General features: G+C 44.8%; 1 protein-coding gene and 1 long non-coding RNA gene across 3 annotated transcripts in view; one reads left to right on the top strand and one right to left on the bottom strand.

Annotated features, from left to right (window-relative positions):
• Positions 1 to 84: 84 nt before the first annotated feature.
• LOC131344786 (large ribosomal subunit protein uL3m-like) lies at positions 85 to 4,906 on the bottom strand. Of its 2 annotated transcripts, none has more exons than XM_058377261.1 (6): positions 4,680 to 4,906; positions 3,410 to 3,591; positions 3,239 to 3,330; positions 2,288 to 2,386; positions 1,639 to 1,738; positions 85 to 1,101 (listed from the first exon to the last, which is right to left on the bottom strand). In XM_058377261.1, exons 1-6 carry the CDS (start codon positions 4,778 to 4,780, stop codon positions 1,037 to 1,039), a joined length of 639 nt encoding a protein of 212 aa, XP_058233244.1. In that variant the 5' UTR covers positions 4,781 to 4,906; the 3' UTR covers positions 85 to 1,036. The 2 variants fall into 2 exon arrangements, with proteins under 2 accessions (XP_058233244.1, XP_058233245.1); XM_058377262.1 differs by having other exon boundaries at positions 96 to 1,101; positions 3,410 to 3,588; positions 4,680 to 4,904.
• A 1,996-nt stretch (positions 4,907 to 6,902) lies between these two features.
• LOC131345519 (uncharacterized) overlaps positions 6,903 to 12,500 on the top strand; it is a 53,780-nt gene continuing 48,182 nt past the window's right edge. Inside the window, exons 1-2 of the long non-coding RNA XR_009203493.1 lie at positions 6,903 to 7,075; positions 8,695 to 8,835. This is a non-coding gene — a long non-coding RNA (uncharacterized LOC131345519). The remainder of the gene's footprint in view (positions 7,076 to 8,694; positions 8,836 to 12,500) is intronic.

Genomic DNA, 12,500 nt, shown 5'->3' on the forward strand with positions numbered 1-12,500 from the left:
AGTAAGTACAAGATCTCTGAAATGACCCAAAACGATCTCATACAGCAGGAGTCATGACCTCCACACTGACCAGCAGGACATTTACAGAAAACGCAAGCCTAAGAGTTTAGAGTTATTAAATTACAGCAGGAGCTTGCTGCAATCAACTTCAGAGAAATGTTCTAGAGAGACATTGTGGAGAGATGTTTTAGAGTGATGTTCTAGAGAAATGTTGTAGAGAGACACCCTGGAGAGATGTTATCTAAAGATGTCCTGGAGATCTTCCTCTAGTCCTCCTTGATGGAGACATTGTGCTCTCTACCCCATGGTTCTTCTGGACTCATGTCAGGTGACCTCCTCCTCATCCAGGTCATGGGTTTTCTTCTGTAGACACGCTTGTGTGATGTGAAGACACTCTAGCAGTGTGCTTTAGGTCATGATCATGCTGGAACATTCCTTATCTGCCAGGTGTGTGGTGACAGTGCCATGTGTAAAGGTCATGTCATGCAGCCATACCATCATACTCTCACCACCATGCATCACTGGGAATGTGCGCTCACTGGGTTGGTGCTGGTCAGGTTCACACTCCATGCTGGAGCCCATCAGAGCTGAACACACTCATTTTGGTCTTTATTCACTTATTTATTTGGATCTATTCTAAAGGCAGTTTACTCACTGAAATGTTCATCATACTCCTATACCTCATACAGTAGCATCCACTGGCCACTTTACCAGGAACACCTGTACCAGTAAATATCGACTGAACATCATTAAGGTGTCACACTGTACTGTGTTCTCATAGCTCTCATCATCAGCTGAGACGGAGCTGATACTCAACTAACACATCTCCACTAGCAGCACTCTGCTGTAGAACTGGACTTATGATGTCCAGTGATTTTCAGTCATACTTCATGATTATGTGAGGATGCTTTATTCTGGATTGTTGGATTTTCCTCTCTGATCGTTAAAGGTACAGTTGAGTTTTCAGACATTTTGTGTGTTCTAAATACAAGAGTGTGTGTGTGTGTGTGTAAGCGTGTGAGAGAGTGTAGAGCTCTTACGTTTTGGCTGTGATGTCCACGTACTGTCCAGGGCGAAAGTGTGCAGCATACAGAGGAGTGCCTGAACACACAGGAGAGAATCAATTATCTTTTCCACACTGAGTGAAACAGCTCTACTTCCTGTCAAGTGTTCCTGCACTTCCTGTCAAGTGTTCCTGCACTTCCTGTCAAGTGTTCCTGCACTTCCTGTCAAGTGTTCCTGCACTTCCTGTCAAGTGTTCCTGCACTTCCTGTCAAGTGTTCCTGCACTTCCTGTCAAGTGCTCCTGCACTTCCTGTCAAGTGCTCCTGCACTTCCTGTCAAGTGCTCCTGCACTTCCTGTCAAGTGCTCCTGCACTTCCTGTGGGGGGTGAGGCAGAAAGTATCTTTTACACGAGACTCTGATCCAAACTGACTCCTGATTCAGAGCAGTGAAGAGCTCCAGAGAGAAGAGCAGAGTGGCTCCTGACCCAGAGCACTGAAGGGGAAAGGGCAGGCTGGGTCCAGCTCCTCCTGTCTGACCGGTGATCTCCCTCACACTGAGCTGGAGCCTCTTACTGACTCCTGACCCACCTCAACAACACAGAACACACTTCCACAGCATGACCAAGCCTATTACCTGGCTTGATGACAGCGTTTTCTGTCACACGGAACGTGGTCAGTTTCTGTTTGGGGGGAACTCCAGCATTCTGGAACTTCTCCAGGTACTCCACTGACCTCTGCATGAGAGAGACAGAGATAGAGAGTGAGAGGTTACCACACAGGAAAGAGGTTCACTCATTTATTATTCATCAACTTCATGACAAACATGTGCTGTGCATTCACTCTCAGAGTGGCTCTATGAAGAACATCACCTACAGGCTTCAATATTTCAAAAATGCACTTCCTCTGTCTGTCTTTACCATCCATCCGTGATAACACAATATTATGTAATATTTCAACAAGAACAACCCCATCAATTGAGAGACGGGGGGGGGGATTCAAGTGCAAAATTTCAAGAACACACAACCAGCACAAACTTAACTGCCTCTTAATTCTTTGTGAACAATGAATGAAACTGAACAATCCATCAGCAAGGTGACCCCCTCCCACACACACACCCCACACATAGCACACACACCCCAGTCAGAGTAACTCCCGTATATGAGCACTCCACTGGTCATTATTCAGCCACTCCAGACAGACCTGACAGAATGAACTGTAGAAGATGGAGGCTTGGGCCTCAGCTCTGGCAAAAAAAAAAGAAAAGAAAAAAAGACTACACTCACATAAAAGGGAGAGACGTTTTTAGCACCAACAACCAGAGCAGCAGACCTGCCGTCGTACTCGTCTTTAGGCATGTGCTTGATCACGTGACAGTCCTGCACCTGAAACACACACACACACTTAACACTGATGCAGATGGTCCAGGAGAGGTCACAGTCAGAAGCCGATTCTTTCCCTCAGCAGGTTTTTATATAAACAGCAGAGTCTGTATAGAGAAATCAACACAAATCAGCATTCAAGAGGTTCAAGATGAAGACTCATGAAGAGGAAAGTGGCCTCAATCAGACATGTCCATGATCTCCAGGACAGCTCTTCAGGAGCCGAGCTGTAGGAGACAGGATTTTACCCTGCTGCTAATCAGATCTCCTGGGATAATAACAGCACTGCTCTCCACTCTATAGGAACAATATGTTACTGTTAGGTAACAAACAGACCCATGACAACCAGCATCTTTGAGGGACTTTATTAGGAACACCTAGGCAGTTTAATCAGCCAATTGTGTGGCAGCAGCACAAGAGCAAGAGCTTCATTCTGAATGAAGAAAAAGTCTGATCTCTGTGACCATGGTGTTGATGTTGCTGTCAAGTGAGCTGCTTTGAGTTGTGGTCTGATGTGTATTCTGAGATTGTACAGAGTGATTATGAGAGCTCCAACCAATCTGATAATTCTCTCCAGCAGCTCCTGGAATACTCAAAGCAGCCCATCTGATACCAGTGTCCACACCACGGTCACAGAGCTCAGGGGTTTACTTCACTCTGATGTTCGATGTTACCTCAAGCTCTTGATCTGTATTTACACAAATGTTCCTATTAAAGTGGCCAGTGAGTATATTTTATCATTTTGTTGCTTTACTGCATATACTCAGGGTGACACCTGGACTGGGTATAAGGTAAGACTGATTACTGTAGTCCAGGCTTCAGAAAACACACACACACAGCTCCAGGCTGGAGTACCTGCAGCATGGTCACTACATGTCGGTCTCCTGACTTGGTCCACATGGGCATCATTCCCAGCTTCACAGCCACGAGTCCAACCCTCCGACTCTCTGTGAAGACATGTTGAAGCTCAAAGCCAGAATAAACGCTAACACCACTGTTGAAGATGAAGAGTTGAAGATGACTCACGTTCCTCCCACTCGTGCCGAGGCCAAGGTTCATCCTTCAGAGGGTTGAGTTTGGCCGCAGTAAGCCTGCTGTAGTCCTCTGCCACATCCCTCTTCAGGAACTCCACATTATCTGCGGTCAGATGCTCATCCCACCACGTCGACGTCTTGGCCGTCCTCACACAGTGGACAAGGACACTGCTGCTGGACAGATGACTGCACGTGACTATATTATATTAATACTGATGAGGAGTGTTTAGAATAGGAAGCTGTACATTTCACGGGCTAACTGCTCCAGATCTTACCTGTTAAATTTAGAATTGATTATAAATTAGCTCTACTCACGTTCAAGGCTCTAATTGGTTTAGCTCCCACCTATCTCTCCAGTCTTCTAACACGTTACAATCCACCACGCTCTTTAAGATCACAAAATTCCGGACTTCTAGTAGTTCCCAGAATATTAAAGTCCACAAAAGGTGGTAGATCGTTTTCGTATTTAGCTCCAAAACTTTGGAATAGTCTTCCTGACAGTGTTCGGGGCTCAGACACAGTCTCCCAGTTTAAATGTAGACTAAAGACTTATCTCTTCAGCCTGGCATACATCTAACACATCCCATAACCTTGTGCTCCAGTACATCTGATTAAATGCACATTCATCTAGTACTGCTAATATTATGAACAGCAGCTACGCTAATGCTGTTCCATTGTTTCCTTTCTTCTACCCATCCCGAGGCATACAGAGACTGTGCTCCAGTGGCATCCGGAGATGGACCAGCTCCAGCCGGGTTCTGCTTGTGAGGATTGGGATATTCAAGCAGCGCCGTGGACAACAACCTCCTTATTGATTTACATAACACTATACACATGCTGTATCTACATCACACAATTGTCACCCAAATGAGGATGGGTTCCCTTTTGAGTCTGGTTCCTCTCAAGGTTTCTTCCTCATACCATCTAAGGGAGTTTTTCCTTGCCTCAGTCGCCTCAGCCACCTCAGGCTTGTTCACTTGGGATAACATCTAGGATTGTTTGTCTGTCTGTCTGTTTATATGTTTGTTGTTTTCTTATGTTTGTTTCTCATGTAAAGCTGCTTTGAGACAATGCTCTTTGTTAAAAGCGCTATACAAATAAAATTGAATTGAATTGAATAGATCATTCACCTCCTTAAGAGCTTACAAAAGCTGAATCAGTCATAAAGTGAATTATCAGCGTAAGTAAATACACCTCACTGGACACTAGCAGTCACCCACTGAGCTAGCGAGTTAGCATGTAGCTAATCACTGACCGCTTACCCTAACGGTGAGGTTCCTGCTCCGGTGCGGGGAAGAATCGCAGTGGCTCTGTAAACCAGCGCATCACTGAGTCTGAGCAGTCTGCAAGTCCACACTGCCATCTTTATTCTCAGCACAGTGTCTTTCAATTAAACCAGAAAAACATTACAAACACAAACACGCCAATCTCCTGTCTCTCCTCTAATGTCAAGTACGGCAAGTTCCGGTGTAACATATGAAAGCATCCGGTGGCGCATTAGGTGTGCTTACAGTTCCGCTCACATTTATGTTCCGCTTTTCTCAAATTAAATCTGAACAATATTATCAATATTAATTGATTTAGTATTTAACATTAATTGATTGATTGAGTTAATTATAAGTTTTAATTAGCGGGTATTAATTAATTCGCTTAGTTCAATCAAGGAAAGATCTGAAATAAATCAGAATGAATTTTTAACTTTTAATATATATCTTTACATAACACTAATAATGTCCACCAGTGGATCATTAATGTTATCATACAAACATTAATATTCACTCGATATTATAAATAGTTCATTGTGAATTCAAAAATGCATCATTTGTGATTAAAATAAATTTAAAGTTCCACCGTTCAAAGAAGACTTTGAATCTTTAGAAATAGTCAGTGGTGGACCGTCAGGGTCAGTAAGGCCTTCTCTGCTGGCCTAAACAGCAGTGATCTGAATCACTTACTTGCATTTTAATATATTTAATATATTTTTCCATGAATGTGTATTAAATTATTCCCAATAGTCTATTCTCTACATTTCAGAGCTTTTCTCTCGGTTGCGCTGCATCCAGTAGTGTATATTTATGATAAGAGTATTTATCCAATCATATTTCAGCCAGTGGATGACATCACGTGTCACCAGGGTGAAAGAAATCTGCCTTAAGGCCTTCAGAATCAATAGTGCAGGCGCCCGGAGCTTAAAATAAGTGGCAATGAAACTGTTCCATTAACCAATCAGATTTCGAGTCGGCGTCACTGGGGCCATCATTACATCAGCAATTTCCCGTCCCTTGATTGGATAATTGGAGTAGTCAGAGGCAGCGACCCGCCCATATACAGTGTTTCTATATTCACTGTGTCTCATTTCGGATGCTGTGTCCTCCGGAGATTGCAGTTTGCTGCATACGGCATCAAGAATGTCTTTTTGAGAAAAGTAACCGTAATAAAATGGACTATTCCTTGTGAGGTGTGAAATACTGTAGACTAATTTCTTTTTTACTTTGTTATTTAACGGTTTATTCGTATCTACTGCCATGGCGTCCAGGGGCGATTCTAGAATTTTCATTTAGGGGGGGTTCAGCCCCCAATGAGGGTATAATAATTAAATAAATAAATAAATAAATAAATAAAATAAAGGTTTGACTAACAGGGTAGGATGGTAAAATTATTGCAGCATTCCACTGTATTGCATAGATGTGTATAACATTTGAGTACTGAACAAGCCAAATACGAGTCTTCCTGATCACACACACACACACACACTTGTCCTCTGATCCTCGCTCTGCGACGCCACGGGAGAATCGCAGAATTTTAGGAGGGCTGAGTAGAAAATGGCCTGGTGTCATAATGATGGTATAGAGGTGGATTAATTCAGGAAGGACACCAGTGAAGGCCTAGGTGTGAAATGCACGGCCCACCACTGGAAATAGCAGACATATCTAGGCCATACCACAAGACCACGAACCTCTCATCAGCAGTAAGACTCAGAAAGACCATACTGGAATTCATGAAGAAGTTCAGAGACGATCCATCAAAGTTCTGGAACAAAAGAAGGACATCTACGAAGTGATAGAAAGGCCAAAGTGTGGAGGAAGAGAGATTCTGGATCTTCATGATCCAAAACATATGAGCTCTTGTTTGAAGCATGGTGGTGGTGGTGTCACAGCCTGGGCTTTCAATCTGCTTCTGGACTCACTAATCTTTACTAATGGTGAAGCTCATAAAGAATTTAGAAGTTTACAGACACATTTACAGAGAAATGGATCCAGTTTCATTAGGAGTAAGATGTTTGGGTTACATGAACTGTTACACCACAGATAATTAATGCACTGTTTAGGCTCATACACCACTAGGCTACAATACAAACACAGTTAAGCAATTTTCTGGTTGTATATGATGCTGTTGGTTTCCCTGTAATGATCTGTCATGTCTTTACTGCAGATGTCTTCATTTCCTGCTGTTCTCTTTGTCTCCTCTCTCCACAGGATGTTGAACTGTACTGTGGCAGGACCTTAAAGGGACAGCTGATGCTTGAAAATCCTCTAGTGTGGTTGGATTTACACATTTCTGTGCAGAAGAGTGGACCAGAATCCCTCCACTGTTCTGTGAGAGACTGATCTTCAGCCACTGGAATCAGCCTATTGAAATTTACATTTTTTCCACACAGGTGATATAAGTGTTACATAACCTTTTTTGCATTAATAACTGAATTAATTGTTTTCTAAGCTGTGTTTTGTGTTGCATTATGGTGTTTTATCTTATATCATGTAACATATATCTGGCATTTGGCAGACACTCTTATCCAGAGTGACGTACAAGAGTGCTTTGAAGTCTCTATTTTTTTTAATCAATATACAGCATATAACAATACATAAAACAAATCCTTTTTCACAGCACTGTGCACTTAGCACACACGCTCACCTACAGAACCTCAGCAGGAATTTAAATGCTGAGCCTCATACACACCTAAAAGAGCTTGCAATATGTCAGGAATTTAGATATGTTTCACTGCTTTGCGGATGGTTTAGAATCATTTATGATCAGTGATGAACCTTAGAACCTCCGTCTGAGCCGGAATGAAAGCTGAGTTCAGGAGGTTGTGCTGTAAGGTTTTGTTTAACAGGTGTTCTGAACCTCAGGAGTTAATCCTGGAGAAATGAGGAACTCGTTGAGTCAAAAGTGGCGAAGAATCATGTATATACACCGATCAGACATAACATTATGACCACCTGCCTAATATTGTGTTGGTCCCTTTTGGTCTTTGGCTGCTGAAGGATTTTGTATCTAGTTCTTGCATGTATAATCAACATCTGACATTACATTATGCCTGTGCCCCACCTGTAATTAGCATATGTATATGTAAAGGTGTGAACCAATTGGCTCAAGCAATCAACTGGTGACCCTTACATCCTGTCTTTTGTAATTTCTCCAGTAGGAGGTCCGAATGGTATCTGTCTATTATTTGAAGACTTTTTGTTACCAAGTATAAGTCTGATCACACAGACAGTACCTTTGGGTTAAGAGCTAGAAGATGGCTATGCTACACAAGTATCTTCAATAAACTCTTTTCCCCTGAACCTGGTCCGGCTTACTTTTCATTTATGTACTAAAAGCATAGTACATTGGCGAGCCACCCAACGACTGCTCAGCCAAATTCAAGGAAATCTAACTCTGCCAAAACAGCCCTGACCTGTCGAGGCATGGACTCCACTAGATCCCTGAAGGTGTGCTGTGGTATCTGGCACCAAGATGTTAGCAGCAGATCCTTTAAGTCCTGTAAGTTGTGAGGTGGGAACTCTATGGATGGGACTTGTTTGTCCAGAAAATCCCACAGATACTGGACTGGATTCAGATCTGGGGAATTTGGAGGCGGAGTCAAGACCTCAAACTGGTTGTTGTGGTCATCAAACATCATCATTTCTGCTTTGTGTCATGGTGCATTATCCTGCTGAAAGAGGCCACAGCCATCAGGGAATACCGTTTCCATGAAAGGGTGTAGAACCAGCATTAACTTCTTCAGCAGTTTGAGCAACAGTAGCTCGTCTGTTGGATCGGATCACACGGTCCAGCCTTCTCTCCCCACCTGCATCAATGAGCCTTGACCATCCATGACCCTGTCGCCGGTTCACCACTGTTCCTTCCGTGGACCACTTTTGATAGATACTGACCACTGCAGACCGGGAACACCCCACAAGAGCTGCAGTTTTGGAGATGCTCTGATCCAGTGGTCTAGACATCACAATTTGGCCCTTTGTCAAATTCACTCTTTATGTGTATTTACTGTAGGTGAGCTGTCAGCAGCACAAAAACAGTCCAGTCTACTCTGAGAGTGAACTACAGGATGTCTCTGATCTTCCAGCTTTCAGGCATGATGTTGACGCAGAAGGATGATGGAATGAAGCAGCATTAAAATCTACATTTCACAGAGTATGGAGATGTTACAGTCTGAGATACTTTCTCTAATTTCATTTCTTTCAAACCAGCATGACTGTGGTCTTTAGCTTTCGTCTGCAGAATATTCACTCACTCACTCACTCACTGTCTCACTCACTGTCTCACTCACTCATTCACTGTCTCACTCACCCACTGTCTCACTCACTCATTCACTGTCTAACTCACTCACTCACTCACTCACTCACTCACTCACTGTCTCACTCACTCATTCACTGTCTCACGCACTCACTCACTCACTGTCTCACTCACTCACTGTTTCACTCACTCACTCACTCACTCACTCACTCACTCACTCACTCACTCAGTCACTCACTCACTGTCTCACTCACTCACTGTTTCACTCACTCACTCACTCACTCACTCACTCACTCACTCAGTCACTCACTCACTGTCTCACTCACCCACTCAGTCAGTCAGTCAGTCACTCACTCACTGTCTCACTCACTCACTGTCTCACTCACTCACTCACTCAGTCAGTCAGTCACTCACTCACTCACTCACTCACTGTCTCACTCACTCACTCACTCAGTCACTCACTCACTGTCTCACTCACTCACTCAGTCAGTCAGTCACTCACTCATTCACTCACTCACTCACTCACTCACTCACTCACTCACTGTCTCACTCACTCACTCACTCACTCACTCAGTCACTCACTCACTGTCTCACTCACTCACTGTCTCACTCACTCACTCACTCACTCACTGTCTCACTCACTCACTGTCTCACTCACTCACTGTCTCACTCACTAAGTCACTCACTCACTCACTCACTCACTCTCTCACTCAGTCAGTCACTCAATCACTGTCTCACTCACTCACTGTCTCACTCACTCACTCACTCACTCACTCAGTCACTCACTCACTGTCTCACTCACTCACTCACGCACTCACTCAGTCACTCACTCAGTCACTCACTCACTGTCTCACTCACCCACTGTCTCACTCACTCATTCACTATTTCACTCACTCACTCACTCACTCACTCACTGTTTCACTCACTCACTCACTCACTGTCTCACTCACTCACTGTCTCACTCACCCACTGTCTCACTCACTCATTCACTGTTTCACTCACTCACTCACTCACTCACTCACTGTTTCACTCACTCAGTCACTCAGTCACTCACTCACTATCTCACTCACTCACTCAGTCACTCACTCACTGTCTCACTCACTCACTGTCTCACTCACTCACTCACTCACTCAGTCACTCACTCACTGTCTCACTCACTCACTGTCTCACTCACTCACTGTCTCACTCACTCATTCACTGTCTCACTCACTGTCTCACTCACTCACTTACTCACTCAGTCACTGTCTCACTCACTCACTCACTCACTCACTCACTCACTCACTGTCTCACTCACTCACTCACTGTCTCACTCACTGTCTCACTCACTCACTCACTCACTGTCTCACTCACTCACTCACTCACTCACTCACTCTCTCACCCACTCACTCACTGTCTAACTCACTCACTCACTCACTCACTCACTCACTCACTCACTGTTTCACTCACTCACTCACTCACTCACTGTCTCACTCACTCACTGTCTCACTCACCCACTGTCTCACTCACTCATTCACTGTCTCACTCACTCACTCACTCACTCACTCACTCACTCACTCACTCACTCACTGTCTCACTCACTCACTCACTCATTCACTGTCTCACTCACTCACTCACTGTCTCACTCACTGTCTCACTCACTCACTTACTCACTCAGTCACTGTCTCAGTCAGTCACTCACTCACTCACTCACTCACTCACTTTCTCACTCACTCACTTTCTCACTCAGTCAATGTCTCACTCACTCACTCACTCACTGTCTCACTCACTCACTGTCTCACTCACTGTCTCACTCACTCACTCACTCACTCACTCACTCACTGTCTCACTCACTCTCTCACTATCTCACTCACTCACTCACTCACTTACTCACTCACTCACTCAGTCACTCTCACTTACTCACTGTCTCACTCACTCAGTCACTGTCTCACTCTCTCACTCACTCAGTCACTCACTCACTCACTCACTCACTGTCTCACTCACTCACTCTCTCACCCACTCACTCACTCTCTCACCCACTCACTCACTGTCTCACTCACTCACCCACTCACTCACTGTCTCTCTCACTCACTCACTCACTCACTCACTCACTCACTCACTGTCTCACTCACTCACTCACTGTCTCACTCACTCATTCACTGTCTCACTCACCCACTGTCTCACTCACTCATTCACTGTCTCACTCACTCACTCACTGTCTCACTCACTCATTCACTGTCTCACTCACTCACTCACTCACTCACTCAGTCAGTCACTCACTCACTGTCTCACTCACTCATTCACTGTCTCACTCACCCACTGTCTCACTCACTCACTCACTGTCTCACTCACTCATTCACTGTCTCACGCACTCACTCAGTCAGTCACTCACTCACTGTCTCACTCACTCACTGTTTCACTCACTCACTCAGTCACTCACTGTCTCACTCACTCACTGTTTCACTCACTCACTCACTCACTGTCTCACTCACTCACTGTTTTACTCAATCACTCACTCAGTCACTCACTCACTGTCTCACTCACTCACTCACTCTCTCACCCACTCACTCACTGTCTCACTCACTAATTCACTCTCTCACTCACTCACTGTCTCACTCACTAATTCACTCTCTCACTCACTCACACACTCACTAACTCACTGTCTCACTCACTCACTCTCTCACCCACTCACTCACTCACTCTCTCACCCACTCACTCACTGTCTCACTCACTCATTCACTGTCTCACTCACTCACTCTCTCACTCACTCACTCACTCACTCACTCACTGTTTCACTCACTCACTCACTCTCTCACCCATTCACTCACTCTCTCACCCACTCACTCACTGTCTCACTCACTCACTCACTCACTCACTCACTCACTGTTTCACTCACTCACTCACTCTCTCACCCACTCACTCACTCTCTCAACCACTCACTCACTCTCTCACTCACTCACTCACTCACTCACTCACTGTCTCACTCACTCACTCACTGTCTCACTCACTCACTCACTCACGCACTCACTCAGTCACTCACTCAGTCACTCACTCACTGTCTCACTCACCCACTGTCTCACTCACTCATTCACTATTTCACTCACTCACTCACTCACTCACTCATTCACTGTCTCACTCACCCACTGTCTCACTCACTCATTCACTGTCTAACTCACTCACTCACTCACTCACTCACTCACTCACTGTCTCACTCACTCACTCACTCACTCACTCAGTCACTCACTCACTGTCTCACTCACTCACTGTTTCACTCACTCACTCACTCACTCACTCAGTCACTCACTCACTGTCTCACTCACCCACTCACTCAGTCAGTCAGTCACTCACTCACTGTCTCACTCACTCACTGTCTCACTCACTCACTCACTCAGTCAGTCAGTCACTCACTCACTCACTCACTGTCTCACTCACTCACTCACTCAGTCACTCACTCACTGTCTCACTCACTCACTCAGTCAGTCACTCACTCACTCACTCACTCACTCAGTCACTCACTCACTGTCTCACTCACTCACTCACTCACTCAGTCACTCACTCACTGTCTCACTCACTCACTGTCTCACTCA

This window comes from Hemibagrus wyckioides, linkage group LG24 (assembly GCF_019097595.1).
Source record: "Hemibagrus wyckioides isolate EC202008001 linkage group LG24, SWU_Hwy_1.0, whole genome shotgun sequence".
Lineage (NCBI taxonomy): Eukaryota > Metazoa > Chordata > Actinopteri > Siluriformes > Bagridae > Hemibagrus > Hemibagrus wyckioides.

What these genes read in the sequence shown, in the direction of transcription:
- LOC131344786 (XM_058377261.1), bottom strand. Translation starts at nt 4,780, where the DNA reads ATGGCAGTGTGGACTTGCAGACTGCTCAGACTCAGTGATGCGCTGGTT. An exon ending in GCAGGAACCTCACCGTTAGG is followed by an intron (nt 3,592 to 4,679) that starts GTAAGCGGTCAG and finishes TCATCTGTCCAG; the next exon opens with CAGCAGTGTCCTTGTCCACT. An exon ending in TCGGCACGAGTGGGAGGAAC is followed by an intron (nt 3,331 to 3,409) that starts GTGAGTCATCTT and finishes ATGTCTTCACAG; the next exon opens with AGAGTCGGAGGGTTGGACTC.